The 17159-nt window shown below is 44.5% G+C and overlaps 1 protein-coding gene across 7 annotated transcripts in view; it reads left to right on the forward strand.

Moving 5' to 3' along the window:
• The window catches only part of DNAH17 (dynein axonemal heavy chain 17), a 104968-nt gene that overhangs the window by 26985 nt on the left and 60824 nt on the right, over window positions 1-17159 (forward strand). For 6 of the 7 annotated variants that reach the window (XM_044982049.1, XM_044982048.1, XM_044982043.1 and 3 more), the window contains 16 exons: window positions 849-1097; window positions 4269-4391; window positions 4669-5016; window positions 5109-5200; window positions 5752-5878; window positions 6513-6665; window positions 7657-7782; window positions 8856-8963; window positions 9104-9235; window positions 9634-9794; window positions 9965-10121; window positions 11559-11663; window positions 12534-12691; window positions 13012-13150; window positions 13721-13948; window positions 16504-16641. In XM_044982049.1, coding sequence (XP_044837984.1) covers window positions 849-1097; window positions 4269-4391; window positions 4669-5016; window positions 5109-5200; window positions 5752-5878; window positions 6513-6665; window positions 7657-7782; window positions 8856-8963; window positions 9104-9235; window positions 9634-9794; window positions 9965-10121; window positions 11559-11663; window positions 12534-12691; window positions 13012-13150; window positions 13721-13948; window positions 16504-16641 — 2544 coding nt within the window. The remainder of the gene's footprint in view (window positions 1-848; window positions 1098-4268; window positions 4392-4668; window positions 5017-5108; window positions 5201-5751; window positions 5879-6512; window positions 6666-7656; window positions 7783-8855; window positions 8964-9103; window positions 9236-9633; window positions 9795-9964; window positions 10122-11558; window positions 11664-12533; window positions 12692-13011; window positions 13151-13720; window positions 13949-16503; window positions 16642-17159) is intronic. The other variant, XM_044982046.1, reaches the window with a different exon arrangement.

Genomic DNA, 17159 nt, shown 5'->3' on the forward strand with positions numbered 1-17159 from the left:
TAAATGACTGTGTGTGAAAAGCAAACGCTCTGTCTGCTAGTGTGGTTAAAAATCACAATGGCTATAGGTGGCAACATCCTCTTTCCAAGGCCCCATGTGGGGCTAGATGTTGGCAGTTTCATGGCCGGGCAGAATGACCAAAAAGGGAACGTTTGCTGGAGGCTCTTGTTTGAGCACAAAATATTCTCAGCCAGCAGAGGTTTCATTGCGGGAACACTGCTGTAATCCGGAGTGGCACCAACCTGGCAGGAGTCTCCAGCAAGATAGTACAAGCAGCAAATTCAAAATATATGTAACCCTGTTGGCAGCGGGGATTAAACCTGGGACCTCTTGAGCTTAATATGTGAGCTAAAGGACAGATGTCACTTAGCCAGCTTTGTAGCAGCCTCCTCAATCTCTAGCTGGCCTAGCCATCATGGGGGTGGGGGCGGGGGTGAGGGAGAAGAGTTCCACACTTAGCAGGCATGGGTTACATACACAAAACCAAACTACAGACCAAAGCAGGACGCTCCTGTAGTTCCCAGACAATTGTGTTGTTGGACAATGAAAATGAAGAAGCCCTGTTAACCAGGTTCTCAGCAGTCCACTGGAGAGGTGACATGACTGGCAGATGGCCTACTACAACAGACTGTACCAGCTCAGCCCTTGCAACAAGGAGAAACATAGGGGAACACAAATGTGTGCTCTGCAGTGCTGTGTTGGAGTGAGAGCAACATTAAAGTCTTTTGGAAACAGGAGTAAGAATTGTGAAAATGAAACAATAATACACTTAGGATGAATAAGTGATAGGAAATATTGATCTGCATGTTTGTTAACAGTATGGCATGTGGAACTGTTTCCCAATTCAGGTTAATGCAAGCATCGATGACTGGAAGACCACCAAATGGAAAGAGATTAATGTGGAGCAAATGGATATTGATTCTAAAAAGTTTGCTAAAGATGTGAGAAGTTTGGATAAAGAAATGAGACCCTGGGATGCATTCACAGGATTGGATAACACAGTGAAAAACATGATAACCTCCCTCCGAGCTGTGAGTGACCTTCAGAATCCTGCTATTAGAGAACGTCATTGGCATGAGCTCATGCAAGCGACCAAGGTAATCTGAGCAGGTTTCAAAAATGTATTGACAAGTAAATGCCATCATTCCCCAATCCTGGGAAGGGGGATCAGTTTCAAAAGAACCTAAATGACATAGGTGCCTAAGTCCCACTTTCGAAAGTAGCTTTAGTCATGACAATGCAACTTAGGCTCCTAGGTAACATTTTCAAAAGCATCTAAATCACTTCAGACCTTTAATATCATTCCTTTCATACTGAAATGATCTGTCACATGATTTACTATTGCTGGATGGCCACTGCTATCAAGTATCCAAACATATCAAATCTGGACACTCATCAAAATATAGAATAAACAAAAATTAAACGAAGCGTGATGATTGTATCTACTGAACTGTGAATCACTGTAGAGAATTTTGACTGTGTCAAAAGCCTTACTAAAAATCAAGATATGTCACATCTACATCTTCCCCCCAATCCATTAGGCCAGTAACCCTGTGAAAGAAAGAAATTTGGTTGGTTTGGCATGATTTGTTCTTGACAAATCCATGTTGGCTGTTACTTATAGCCCTATTATCCACTACGTGCTTACAAACTGATTGTTTAATAATTTCTTTCTAGGTATTTAAGTTAGACTGGCTGGTCTATAGTTCCCCTTGTCCTCTTTGATCCCCTTTGTAAAGATAGGTGCTTTGTTTGCCCTTCTCCAGTCCTCTGGGACCTCGCCCATCCTCCTGGAGTCCTCAAGAATAATCACTAACAGTTCCAAAATTTAGTTCCTGAAGTACACTAAGGTGAATTTCATCAGGTCCTGCCAATTTGAATACATCTAACTTATCTAAATATTCTTTAGCTGTTCTGTCCATAGTTTGGCTTGTGTTCCTTATCCCTTACTAATATTAATTGAGATACATATCTCATCACCATTATAACATGTTTAGTGAAAACAGAAGCAAAATAAGCATTAAACACCTCAGTCTTCTGTCGTCATTCAATATTAGCTCTCCTTCTCAACTAAAAAAGTAGTGGACTTACACTTTCCTTCAACTTTCGCAAGCACCTAATGTATTTATAGAACCTCTTTTTATTGCCTTTTATGGCCCTTGCTAAGTGTAACTCATTTTGTGCCTTACCCTTTCTGATGATGTCCCTACAAGCTTGTGCTATTCTTTTGTACTCCTCCTTAGGAATTTGAGGCCTCAGTTGGAGTACTGCGTCCTCCAGCTGGGTGGGCTTGAGCTGCAGCCCAAGCCACAAACTCCACACTGCTATTTTCAGGGCAGTAGCTTGAGCCTGCTGTGATGGGTTTGGTCACAGAGACCCCTTGGGTCTGTCACGTGATGTGCTGAAATTACCTCTGAGCCCATTTTCCCTGATGGCTTGAGACTCCAGAACCCTGCCTTGTTGAGCCAGACATGCCAGTCTGCTGCAACACAGACCCGGGTCTGAACCACGCCCCCAAAGCTACGTGCTTTAACTGAAAACTACTCAGCTGGTATTTCTGTCTCCAGCACCCAGACACCCAGCTCCCAATGAGATCCAAACCCCAAATAAATCTGTTTTACTCTGTATAAAGCTTATACAGGGTAAACTCATAAATTGTTCGTCCTCTGTAACACTGATAGAGAGCGATGCACAGCTGTTCGCACCCCCAGGTATTAATCGCTTATTCTGGGTTTATTATTAAACAAAAGTGATTTTATTAAGTATAAAAAGTAAGATTTAAGTGGTTTCAAGTAATAACAGACAGAACAAAGCAAGTTACCAAGCAAGATAAAACAAAACACGCAAGTCTAAGACGAATACATTAAGAAACTGAATACAGGTAAATCTCCCCCTCAGAGATGTTCTAATAAGCTTCTTTCACAGACTAGACTTCTTCCTAGTCTGGGCCCAATCCTTTCCCCTGGTGCAGTCTTTGTTAGTTCCAGGTCAGGTGGTAACTAGGGGATTTCTCATGACTGGCCGCCTCTTTGTCCTGCTCCACCCCCTTTTATAGCTTTGGCACAAGGCGGGAATCCTTTGTCTCTCTGAGTCCCCACCCCTCCTTCTAAATGGAAAAGCACCAGGTTTAAGATGGATTCCAGTATCATGTGACATGATCACATGTCACTGTAAAACTTCATTCTGGTACACAGGAAGGCTTGCAGGTAAATAAACCCATTCACACCCAATTTTCCTAGTCAATAGGAATCATCAAGATCCTAAGCCACTATTAATGGCCCACACTTTGCATAATTACAACAGGACCTCAGAGTAATACTTCATATTTCTAGTTTTAGATACAAGAATGATACATTTATACAAATAGGATGAACACACTCAGTAGATTATAAACTTTGTAATGATCCCTTACAAGAGACCTTTTGCATAAAGCATATTCCAGTTCCATCATATTCACTCTCATTAGCATATTTCCATAAAACATATGGAGTGCAACGTCACACCTGCTAGCGTGAGTATATCTAGCCAGGCTGGGAGGCTGGCTCCAGCTGCAATGTAGACATAATCTGAGTGCTCCCCACCAATAGATAAGACTTTTTAGAGTTAATCCGTTAAGCACGAATGGGCTGCAAGCTGAAAAATTCCACTGTGTGCCTCTGAGTAGACACTGAAGGGAAAATTCTCAAGCAGCACATGTGCTGGTAAATTGTGTTTTGAATAATAATATTTAAGATCTGCTTTCTTGCATATGAAAATCATAGACTTCAAATTATCCAAATCGGGGATGTGTGTGTGGGTGTGTGCAGGGCCAGCTCCAGCTTCTTCGCCACCCCAAGTGGTGAACAAAACAAAAAAAAAACAACAGCTCTACCACGCCGCTTCATTTTCATTCTTCAGCAGCAATTCGGCGGCAGATCCTTCCCTCCGAGAGGAACTGAGGGACCTGCCACCAAATTGCCGCCGAAGACCAGGACATGCTGCCCCTTTCCATTGGCCACCCCAAGCACCTGCTTGCTGTGCTGATGCTGGAGCCGGCCCTGTGTGTGTGTGTGTGCGAGTGTGAGAGAGAGAGAGAGAGAGAGAAGTTAATCTTAACAAGCTAATGAACTGCAGAAATAATATTTACCAGGTGACTGTCCATAAGTATTTGTTTGAAATCTTAGAGAAAAAGACAGCCTTTAAGTATCGTGTGAGACAGCTAGTGTGGGAGAAAATATTAGCTGTGTCACCCGTGAAGAGTATTGCTAACTATGTCCATTCTGCACCAGGTGAACTTTATAATGTCAGACAAGACAACCCTTGCCGACTTGCTGCAGCTGAATCTACACAATTTTGAGGATGAAGTTCGCAGTATTGTAGACAAGGCTGTGAAAGAGTCAGGAATGGAGAAGGTACCGTCTGTGCCTTCAGTTCAATTTTGACCACATCTTCCCTAAAAATAGCCTTTCACTCTGATGTAGCACAGTCAGAAGCTATAACTTTCAGTTTTTCACTCTTATGAAAAGGCTGAAGGTTAATGCATAGATTCTCACCCTTCCATGAAGTGCTTCTGTGCCAAGACACACATTTTAAGTTCTAGGATTTTTCTTTCCTGAAATGTTGTTTATTTTCTGTAAATTTTGAAAGCTTTAGTGTTCAGAGTATTTCTGGATATCTTTGTATTCAAAGGTATTGAAAGCCCTGGATAGTACGTGGTCAACCATGCAGTTTGAACATGAACCCCATGCTAGAACTGGTACCATGCTGCTCAAATCTGATGAATTACTCGTAGAGACCTTGGAGGATAACCAAGTGCAACTTCAGAACCTGATGACTTCCAAGTATCTAGCTCACTTTCTTCAGGAGGTGTCAGGCTGGCAACAGAAATTATCTACTGCTGACTCTGTTATTAGTATCTGGTTTGAAGTGCAGAGAACTTGGAGCCATCTGGAGAGCATCTTCATTGGTTCTGAAGACATCCGGAATCAGTTGCCAGAAGATTCTAAACGTTTTGATTCTATCGATAGAGATTTTAAAGTGAGCAAGTCTGTCACCCCCCTCCCCCACAACAATTCTAGCCTGAAGGACGAATTTAAATTTAATGCGTCACAGATCATCTTTTCTTGCAGGAATTAATGGCTGAAGCAGTAAAAACCCCTAATGTAATTGAAGCAACAAATAAACCAGGCCTTTATGAGAAGTTAGAGGCCTTACAGAAAAGGTTAGGATGATGCCATATTTGGGGGGAAACATTTGGCCAATTTTAAAAACATCCAGATAAATTCTAGCTGGTGGGAGTAAATGCTTTTCTGGATTGGTAATGGGGACGAATAGCCTCACTCCCTAGATCACTAGGCCAAATTTAGCCCAGATAAGCAGTGACTCTATGTTTTAGTCTAATGGCCATTCAATAGTCTGTGAAATCAGAGACTAGACTCAGCCCAGTACATGTGCCCAATTCAAAAAGCAACCATCACAAATGGCCAAATTGTTGGGATCTCAGTAAAGAGGCTAATTATGAAATGGTTATTAAGGCTGAATTACACTAGCTATATTTTCAAAGTGCTGACTCTATTGCTGCCCTCTGAGCCCAAGGCTCTGTAGAGAAGGTTTGAGGCATATTGGTGAAGTCAGATGGGGAAATTGCCACTGCCTGTTCTAAGACTCAGTGAAGGCTTTTGTTTCCACTGCAGTCAACGTAGCATGATCACATCACAACCTTTACTTTGCAAAGAATAAAAATATTGCACCTTTTTCCTTTCTTTGTGTTAGCTTGGCACTTTGTGAAAAGGCTTTGGCTGAATATCTAGAGACAAAAAGGTTGGCTTTTCCCAGGTTCTACTTTGTTTCGTCGGCAGACCTGCTGGATATTTTATCAAATGGAAATGACCCTGTTGAGGTAGGATTTAAATTTAATGGATAGTCCTTTGTTTCTTACCTGAAATCTTTAGAATGTAATTATAATGTCTTTAATCTGAAAGGGTTAAAAACACTGAACCAAATTTATAACTAGGCTTGGAAGGAGTAGATTTTTTATTGGTAAATGTTGGTACACATCAATTACACTGCATGCACACAACCAACTAAAAAATATTTCCATCAATAAAATTGAAATTTACAGAGAGGCAAAATAAGAAAAATTCTGCTTGAGAACTTACTAGAGATTGATTTAAGGATATTGACTGTGTATATTTTGACACATGATGTTGACAGTTTGTGTCTTAATGGTTTAAAGCTTTAACTTGTTGAATCTGTGTCTACTGCCTTTAAATAATTATTGTCTGAAGCCCCCAATAGTTTCCTGCAGCTGTGAAAATTTAAATTGACAAAAATAGAAAAAAATGCTTTAAAATAAATATCAATATTATCCATCAAAATTTATTTAAAAAATCAAATTCTGCCAAGCCTGATTATAACAGTGTGTCAGAGATGCAAGAGTATAAAGAACAGTATGAAAAGTTAATCAAAACTGTAAAATATTTCTGTGCACTGACAGCAATTCCTGATTTAGCCTTGTGCTGCTTTACTCTAAGGTATGCCGCCACTTGTCTAAACTGTTTGATAGCATGGCTAAGCTGAAGTTCAAAATGGATCCAGACAACAAGCCTTTGAAGATTGGCTTGGGAATGTACAGTAAGGAGGATGAGTATGTGGATTTTGATAAGGAATGTGACTGTTCCGGGCAGGTTAGTGGAGTTATTTAAAATTATATTTTAAACATGCAGGTTGAATTGCACTAATACAAGAATAAAGTGGTTTATGTGTAAGCCTAAATTCTCCTTGCTCCTATCAGCTGGGACCTTAACCAGTGAATCAACTGGGAGTCTATTTCCTCTGTCTTTTGCTCATCCTAGTGAGACCAGGCTTCATCAGTTAGACTTGAAAACATCCCATTTGAGGCAATCCACATAGACTCTTTCATGTGGAAGATCTCAAAGTCAAGGGAAAAGCCCCCTGAAAAGCCCATCCAGCTTCTTGGTTTTTACACACACACACACACATTTGTGCAGGCAGGTCAAGTTTTCACATACAGATGAGTTCCGTTGTCTTTGAGATGGCAGCCTAGGGAGGGAATTCTAAAAACACAGCGGCAGTGGGGGAGCTAATTGACACCTACGTCAGGTGCACTCCAGAAACCTGCAGCAAGAGACAGGGGAGAAGAGCCTAAGTTGTCTGCCCCTGTTTTGCTGTTTTGTTTCCTCCAAAGCATAACAGACCGAGAGGCCTCTCTGCAGGGAAGCGCTTCAGAGGAATGTAGGCCGGGGGTGTGGGCCACATATTTGTCCCTTACCCAGCAGTGGCCTGTGAGCACAGTGCCACAAGCAGCCTATTCCTATTTGTGCAGGGACAGGTCTTGGATGGAACTTTGTCCATATATCCCAGCACTTGTTTGGGGTCCATTATTCTAGGTGCCAACCAGAATTTGACCCCCAAGGGTTTAAAAGCAGCCTGATTTCCTGTACAGAAAGTCATGTGACTGATGGATGCCAGGATCTTTGTAAGGTACATCCTGTTAAGAGAACAACTGCAGTTAGATACCATAGCCCACAGTAAGACTGACAAGTCTATGTCAGCTGCTGTCAATTTAAAAACAGACAAACAAAATAGGCAAGTAATGCTGAAATATACTAGCAAGGACACTTATTAGAATGGGGTGGGGCGGGGCTTTGTACCTAGGTTGAGGTTTGGTTAAATCGAGTGCTCGAGAGAATGTGCTCCACATTACGCCATGAAATTCCTGAGGCTGTTGTGACATATGAAGAAAAGCCACGAGAGCAATGGTTATTTGATTACCCAGCGCAGGTACGGAACTAGTCATGTGATTAGAACATGGGGTTTATTTGATGTATTCAACATGTGCAACACAAATCAAATAAATAGTCAAGCGCAACAGTAATGTCACTGTATGTGCCATAGATACTGTGTTTAACCCTGAAATCTGGAGTATCGCTTTTCTTAGCTAGATATTGAGTGTAACAGTGGTTGTGAGAGGGAGGTGGGCTGGTTTCTGTCCAGGGACCATGTCTGAGATCAATTCAAGTTATAAGAAAACTGGAATTATTGAATAATGTTGAACAATTAAAGTGTTGTGGTCCCTTTTGAAATCTTGACTTAGACTGAGACTAGCAAATGATTTAGGGTGAAATCTTGGCTCTGTTGAAATTCCCAGTGGCCTTGCTGGGCCAGAATTTCAGCCCTAGTGTTTAACACAGAAGCAAGGAAATGCAGCCAATCCCCCAGGAGCTGGGGAGAACTGTTCTGCACAGGTTAGAGGACAAGGTGCTTAAAACCATGTGGGACGTGTCTGGGGCTCTGCGCCCTACAACAAGGGGGGCGGGGGAGGGCACCACTGTGAGCAAGGAAAGACGTTCCTGGTGTGATGAGCTAAGGGAAGCCAGCAGGCTCACGGAGAAGCCAAGAGAGCTCAGGATTTTCTGATTCCTAAGAAAGGTTTGAGTGTGCCTGGGCTGGGCTTAGGTCTAGCTTTGGACCATTTTATCTTTGATTTTGAGTTTTCTAGTAAACTTTGTTTTATTTGAGACAGTTGAGTCCTCTTCTGTCTGCAGGGGGAGCAGGCAGAGCTGTCCTGGAAACAGGAACTGAATCTTGACCTCTGAGGAGAGGCAGTGGGGGTCTGGAGAAGACCCCCTGCTAGGTTTCTTGGCAGAGGTATGGCACAGGGACCCTTCCCTGAAGTGCTTGTCTGAGCACTGGCCATGCTGATGCCCAGAGCATGGGACTAGACCAAAGGCTGCAGGCAAGAGCTGGGGCTGAGGGGCGCAGGTAACAGCCTAAGCTTTCGTGAGCTACAGCTCAACATGAAATATTCTGCCACCGCCTAGTCTGTGACCCTTTTTCTATGCGGTTTATGGTAGATTGCGTTAACCTGCACTCAGATCTGGTGGACAACAGAGGTCGGCATTGCGTTCTCAAGACTGGAGGAAGGTTATGAAAATGCGATTAAAGATTACAACAAAAAGCAGGTGTGTAGCCAGATATTTAGGATTGCACCTGTGCTGCAGCAAACTCTGTGCAGTCTCCTTAGAATAGCTTTTATCTGGCAGGAAAACTAGGCAAAATATTATGTCACTTTCCTGTGTCAATCCATTCTTTTCTTTCTTAGATTAATCAGTTAAACACACTAATTACACTACTCATTGGGAACTTAACCTCAGGAGACAGAATGAAGATCATGACAATCTGTACCATAGATGTACATGCCAGAGATGTCGTGGCAAAAATGATCCTTGCTAAGGTATACGTTACGGGCTACATTTTCATTGCTTTGTTCATTGGTGCTTTTGAACAAATATTTTCCTGTAATAACTTTTATTATTTTCAAATATTTTAAAAATACTCCAAATGGAGTGGAGCAATAAAGCATGAACAAAATAGTCTTGCTTGCAAATGTAAGAGTACGTGTGATCCAGTGAGGTAACAACCGAACAGGGGTTCACAGGAGACTGGGTGATGTATACATGTTCTTTAAACCTTAATGTGTTAAGGGTCTGGTGCCTTGTTCACATTCTGAGCACCACAATAAATAAATAACTCTAATATATATGAGGACGCCTGGGGGAATGAGTCCCTAGGGTGCATTTTCACTGGAAGCAGTCACAGAAAAAGTCAATACATTTTCCATTGGCTCTGCAGGTGGAGAATTCTCAAGCATTCACCTGGCAGTCCCAGCTCAGACATCGGTGGGATGAAGGAAAAAAGCATTGCTATGCTAATATATGTGATGCTCAACTTCAGTATTCCTATGAATATCTGGGTAACACCCCTCGACTGGTCATTACTCCACTTACAGACCGGTACGCTAGGTTCAGCTCCTGCACCCGTAGCTAACATCCGTGCAGGCGAGATTTGCCTTAAAACTAGACAGCAATGGTGGGAAGCGGCAGTCTGGTAGCTGGGCAGTGGCGGGTACCGCAGGGGACTGTTGCTGGCCATTTAGACATGATGCACCTGCCTTGCATTTCAGCTGCTACATCACTCTGACCCAGTCCCTTCACCTGATAATGGGGGGTGCACCTGCAGGCCCTGCTGGTACAGGGAAAACTGAGACCACTAAGGACCTGGGCCGAGCTGTAGGGATCATGGTCTATGTCTTCAACTGCTCTGAGCAAATGGATTACAAGGTAGAACGGAATGAATGAGTTCAGGGCATAGGATCCCAGAGCCCCCTCCCCAGGCCATGGCAGGGAGCAGTCCTAGAAGGGGGTGGGGGTGGGGGGGCATGTTCAAAGCGCTGCTGCATTCTGCCTCTTGCTGGCTGTGAAAAGGCTCCTGGGGGGCCATTGCGGCCCTGAGGCTAAATTACACTGGAGGGCAAACCAACCCCCCAAAGCTCAAGGATTTAGGGAAAGCAAAGATGCTTTGAAGCACCCACTCAGAACCTCCACCCCAACCTTCTCCCCTGCCCTGTGGCTAAGGATCCTGCCCCAAAGGCTTGAGGCTGAAGCACGCTTGCCCAGGACACACTGATTGGCAAAGTGGTGGTGACAGGGTCAGCATGAACTCTGCTCTGCTGGGGAATGGGGGCTGGAAAACTTGGACTAACTATCCGGAAAGGCTTCCTGCCAGTGAATGTATAAACCTTTGGCAGTCAGCCCGGGGGGCACCTGAAATGAGACAGCACAGACGGCTAGCCAATATATCGCAGGGACAAAGCCCAGACTGGCCAGGGGACAGATTAGCAGGTCTGAGCCTTGTTCCATCTGAGTTCGTCTTGAGGCTATTAATGGTGTTGGAACCATGGCAGGCGTGAGCCCCTCGGAGACCATCTCTCAGGGAGGTACAGCAAACGGAGTGCACAGCAAGCTGAATTCCAATACTTTTCCTCCCCCTTATGACAAATTCAGTAGCTTACCTTCCCAAGCAATGCACAATGTGTGCTGAGGGCAGCAATTGCTAGGAGATTGCATTCTCCTATTTATTTCTAATTGGCCCCTCCACCGTGCCTCTGAGCGTCCCCTGCATGAGCTGTGCTAGCTACTGCAATAGTTTGTGGCTTTGCAGCCAAAGTCAGGCTTGGGAACTCAGTGCCATGAGCAGCAGAGCCCTTTCCCACTGTAATCCTGTCATTTCACACGGTCTGGCAGCTGGGGTGAGAACACTTCCTTTCCCACTCCAGTTGCTAGGGAAAAGCCCAGGCGTCAGGGGTACCTCTCCATGCTGTGGAGTGTCATTCACACACCTGTAGTCACTGTGGGTCCATGGGAGTTCTGGCTTTGACTGCAGTGGGAGAAAACTCAGTCTGTGTGTCTCAGGCATGTTTTGGCCAGAAGCTGGGACTGGAGCATTTGTTGAGTTCCTGCATTTACAGCTATCTGGACAGCACATGCTGAAACTAGAGGAAAATCCTGGGTAGCTGCAAAGGAGTTTTCGCAAAGGAGGCAAAATTTCCCTACAGGAGGGGGATTTTTCCTCTCTATTTTTGAATGACCCTATGTTGTGTGAGGCTATCCTAGAGAAACAGTGTGTAGTGTAAATGCCAGATTAATGCCTTAGAACTGTTCTTTTTGTAATGAATTCCCATGGTGCAATCAGCCTTCTCCAATCACTTTGCTCTCTAGTCCTGTGGAAATATCTACAAAGGGTTAGCACAGACTGGAGCCTGGGGATGCTTTGATGAATTCAATCGCATTTCAGTGGAAGTTTTATCAGTGATTGCTGTGCAGGTAGGAAGTTTTCTCCAGTATCCAGCTATTCTTTATGTAAATTACTGTGATGTTGTGGTAAATACTCATCTGTCCTGATTGTGACAATTTCCCTATCTACTTAAGCCATTCAACAAATGCAAGGTGTTATGGGATAATTAGCATAAGTGAATGGAATTATAATAAAGATATAGGACAATTTAGGCTATGTAATTGCTCTAATATTTGTGCTTAATACAGATATATATATATTAGGGTTGCCAAGCAATTAAAAATATTAAGCGCGTGATTAAAAAAATTAAGCGCTATTAATAATAGAATACCATTTATTTAAATATTTTTGGATGTTTTCTACATTTTCAAATATTGATTTCATTTACAACACTGAATACAAAGTGTACAGTGCTCACTTTATTTTTTATTACAAATATTTGCACTGTAAAAAACAAAAGAAATAGTATTTTTCAATTCACCTGATACAAGTACTATAGTGCGATCTCTTTATCATGAAAGTCAATGTGCTCCCTGAGAGATCGGTTCCCTCCCCCAACTCAGGCTGAGTAGCACCTTGCTACATGAAATCAATGGGACCACACAGGGAGGGCCAGATTCTGAGTCCCACCCTCAGAATAAGGAGCAGTTACTCACCCAAATAGACCTACTGAAGTCAGTGGGACTACTCGGGAGTAATTCCTAGCGAATGTGAGTACCGGACATCACAGTCTAGCTCAGAGTAAGGGTCCCTGCATCCAGCCTGCATGCACCCAATAAGCCCTCCTGTTCGTACTTAAAGGATTTTTAGAGTGCACAGGGCAGTGCTGCTTGGTTGATTAAGATACAAACTGTAATTCATTACATTGTTGATACTGAATCTTCTTCTTACTTGTGTAGGTAAAATGTGTGCAAGATGCAATTCGTGCCAAAAAGAAAACATTTAATTTCCTTGGAGAGATAATAGCTCTTATACCAACAGTTGGACTATTCATTACAATGAACCCCGGCTATGCAGGCCGGACTGAATTGCCTGAAAATCTAAAGGCTTTATTCAGGTATTTGTGTGTGGCTGACTATCATCAGAACCTGGTTGCTAATTGACAGTGTGCTGATTATACACTCTGATTTGCCACCGTGCTGTACCAAGGGCTCTTTAACTTTTATTAGAGTGAGAGAGACTGTGTGTGCGCAAATGCATAATGGATATAATATAATGAAGGCTCTATACTGAAAATCCAAACGCACAAAATTCCATCATCTTATAGCTCAGCTCTGTGCATATGTATGTCAGAGAAGGGGACGCAGAGAATGTACGTGTGCAAAGGCTAATTTTCTCCAAATTTGACATGAAACTTTGTGCATCTTGTTTCCTTAGACCCTGTGCTATGGTTGTCCCAGATTTTGAGCTTATCTGTGAAATCATGCTTGTTGCAGAAGGTTTTCTTGATGCCAGACTTCTTGCTAGAAAGTTTATTACTCTCTATACACTATGCAAAGAGCTACTTTCTAAGCAGGTAATTTAATATTAGTCCCTGGTTCCTTGAGCAGGAAGAGTTTATCTATTTTAAAATCGGACGTAGATATATTTTAAAAAAAATCACAAGTTATTAGTAGCAACTTGGCCTGTATTTTTCCAAGCATTTTAAGCTACATTGCTGGAAAATTCCACTCAGACACTGATGTGACTTCTGACAGACTCAGCCTGCCTGTGGCATGGACGAAGGTCAGCAGGAAAATGAAGAGATGCAGCACAGTGCTTCCTAGTAGAATAAAGCCTATATAGAGGATTCCATCCTCACATTGTTCATGTCAATTGACTTAAAAGCTAATGGAAATCTGCTTCCAGGGAAGGAAAACACACTACCCAGCCAAAGGTTGCTAGGGTTTCGTTCACTCCTTTGTTGAACGGAGTTTCCCCTGCAAATACACACACTTAATGGCATTTCTTCTGGGTGCTGTGGAGACTTTCTGGAGTTTGGGTTTTTTGGGAGGGTGTTGTGGTTTTTCTGGTTCTTTTTTTTGTTTATTTAAAACCATTTTATTTCACACGAATGCAATGTAAGGCTTTGCTCACTGTCTGCCAGGATCATTATGACTGGGGCTTGAGAGCTATTAAGTCTGTGCTGGTGGTAGCAGGTTCCTTGAAGAGAAGCGACCCTGGCCGTCCGGAGGATCAAGTCCTAATGAGAGCTTTACGAGACTTCAACATCCCCAAGATTGTGACGGATGACTTGCCAGTGTTCATGGGACTAATTGGAGACCTTTTCCCAGCACTGGACGTACCTAGAAAACGGGATCTGAACTTTGAAAAGGTGAATGCACAGACACGGGCCTTGCTGACCTTTGGTATTCAGATTATTTGTGGGAGGTGGCTCTTGGGTCTCCTCTTTTTTCCTCAGAGGGCAACACCTGCCTGGCATGTCCTCCTGCAGCAGGTTGCGGCACAACAAACCTGTCTGCCTCCGTTTCCCCTTCAGAGTCCCCAGAAATAGTCTTCAAAGGTTTTCCAATGATGTACAGTCCTTACAGGGTTAATGTATTACACATGTCCCATGCACATAAATCATAAATCATAACAAAAGTCCCACAAGCATAATCCAGAATTCCCCAGCACAGTCCAAACAGTATATGCAGCCCACCACGTCCCGCCCGGTGTATCTCACCACGTCTAGCTCGCCAGTCCAGCCCCAGTGTCTCTCCCCATGCCTCACTCCCAGCCTTCAGCCCTCTCTGGGCCTCCAGCTTCAGCTCTCGAGGCATCTCCCTCTGCTGCTCTCAGCCGTCAGCCCTTTCTGGCTCAGAAAGGCCAGCGGGCTAGCCCCTCCACCAGCTTCCTAGCCCTCTGCCATTTTCAGCCTTACGGCACTTGCTCTCTAGACCAGGATAGTCAGCAAACTAGCCCCTGTGCTGGGTCCTAGACAGTTCCTCCATCTTCCCAGGGAGGGGCTGCAGATCCTCTCTCTCCCCCGCCCCAGGCAGCTCTCACCGGCCCGTGTCCAGGCTCTCCCACATTTATATGGCCCAGGTGCCTTCTTTTAAACCCAACTGCAGTGAGCTGGTGAGTCACAGGCCTTGCTCTCTCTCAAAGGGCCAGTGTCACCCTGTGATATCCCCCCTTTAACTTGCACCTCACCACCCTCAAAGGCTTTGTGTCATGGTGATCCTGGCCAAGAAGAGCTTGAAGTGACTCTTTCAAGTTTTTTGCTGCGGGTCAGACAGAAGGGGTAATCTCAGAACGGCGTGTGGTGTGTCTGACCTGTGCGGTGCTCCTTCACCCTACCGTCCTGGAGATCAGGGGCGGTCTCAAAACCGGAGCTCAGACCCTTGTGCAGTACGGTTTCCTGGCTGGCCCTAGTGGAGTAATGGGTAGTGCCTAAGAGCCAACCAAGAGTGGGGCCTCCTGTATTAATTTAGATGGAATCAATGGGCCCAAAGAGTCAAAAGTGTTCACCTGACGCTCTCACTGTCCAGCATTAAACAGGGTTTGGTGCACAGACCACGGCCTGCTCAGCACCATTGAACACTTATAGCCTTTTATTTTAGATACAGAAAAGAAGGGGTGGGTGTTGTTTGGAATGTCAAGTATTAACTCAGGCTTTCATTTTAACAACACCCCTTATTCCCTCTCCCTCTAGCTATAGAGAGTCTTAGAAAGAACCCTCTCCCCTTGTTTGACAGCCTCTGAGATGGCAATAACCGTCCCTTTTCGGGAAGAGGGGAAGTTAGCTGCAATGAGCTGGAGCTGCTGTTCTTGCTGTTGTTGCTGAAGTCTGACCTCGTTTCCTAGAAGATAAAACGAGACAAACACACACAAGAGGGGACAGTAATGAACAGTAAGGGAGAAAATGCAGCATCTGTCTCTGGTGTTGATTCCCACTTGCAGCCTCACTGCTGGAAAAACACATGGATGGCACATGCTCTTATCAGCCACTCTGACACACTTAGCAAACTTGAACCAACATTGAGCTAGGTAGGGCATTGCCTTTAGCTGCCTCTTTCTGGTCACAGGCTGACAAAAGTGTTTCAAAATATAGTCTTGGCCAGCTAAGCAGAAGGCAAAAGGAGAGGGATAGAGAAGGGAAGAAATAAAGTGAGGAAGGGAAAGCGGGGAGCAGTGGCTGGGGTGGGGGCAGGACAAAGTCTCATATCCCAGATGGTGTTTAGGATTCAGCCAGAGCCAGTGGGAGGGGTGAGGGTATCTGGGTCCCTCTCTTGGCCCAGGCTAGTCAGGACATCTTTCAGAATTAGGACAACAGACAAAATGGTGTCATGCTGGATCCCAGAAGACGGTTGGGGGTGGCAGCCATGGCAGGGAAGGTAATTCCTTCCCCTCTTTCAGTCAACATTGTGGTGGCCAGCTTGTCCCCCAAAGACTCCCCCAAAAGGGAGTGACGAGTCCTTCCATTATGCCGAATCTCCAACACACCAATTTTGGTTCACTGATTTCCAATCACACCCTTCTCTTGTTCACCAGGCATGCTCTTAACACAATCCTTGAGTTATTGCAGGAGGCCTTTTGGTTTGGATTAGCTCAGTCTCTCTGTCTCCCTTTTCCCACCAGTGTGTGGTGTTATCAGTTACTATGACACTCTATGAACATTCACGCGCTTTTTCCACAGCTGAGCTCACAATTCGGGAAGTGGGAGAATTGAAGCAAACTGCCAATCAGCACAGGGCAGAGAAAGCCCTGTTGAAACTTCTCTGGGTGTCCCATGGTCCCTGCTTTGGCTGTTTCTGCAGCCACTCTAACCAGCTGGAGTCTCTTGGTGGTTCTTCCCAAGGACGTAGTAGCTGCAATCGGTATAGTGACTCTGTGTTCTGTGCAGTGGCGCAGGACAAGCTCTCATATCTTTTCTGAACTTCATAGATTATTAAGCAGTCCATCCTTGAGCTCAAGCTGCAAGCAGAAGAGAGCTTTGTGCTGAAAGTGGTGCAGCTTGAGGAGCTGCTCCAAGTGAGACACTCGGTGTTTGTCATTGGCAACGCAGGCAGTGGAAAGTCCCAGGTACGGGGCAGCAGGGAGAGGGGGGCAGACTAAATGGACAGAGATTTCTTGCAGCAGCTTTTTCCAAACTCTAGGAGTGAGTGAGCCCTTCTCCAATTAAAATAGACTTCCTAGTTTCCTCACTCCTCCCACCTCAGATGTCTAATGCTGACCAGGAGCAGGCAAAACCTTGGAACTATGGGCAAGCCTAATTATGACATTTCCAAAAGCAAAGTGTAATGGTAAAGGAAGTGCCACTTCTGCACAGCCTCCTCCTTCCCTGGGGGCACCAGGTCTGTGCTGCTGGTAGAAGTAGTGGGATCCACGATCCACAACCACGTGGCCAGTGCATTACGCATGGGCAGGAAATTCATGTTCCTCCCCTGGCACCTGGGGATCCAAACCCACTACGTCAATCGGAGTCTTTCCACTGATTTCACTGGGTTTGGAATGAGGCCTGTAGAGAGGACAGTAGGTGCCCAGCCTGTTAGCAGAGGAGGCTAAGAGTGGAGGAGTATCAGCAAGGGGAGATTGCTGAT

Source organism: Mauremys mutica, chromosome 12, assembly GCF_020497125.1.
Source record: "Mauremys mutica isolate MM-2020 ecotype Southern chromosome 12, ASM2049712v1, whole genome shotgun sequence".
NCBI lineage: Eukaryota > Metazoa > Chordata > Testudines > Geoemydidae > Mauremys > Mauremys mutica.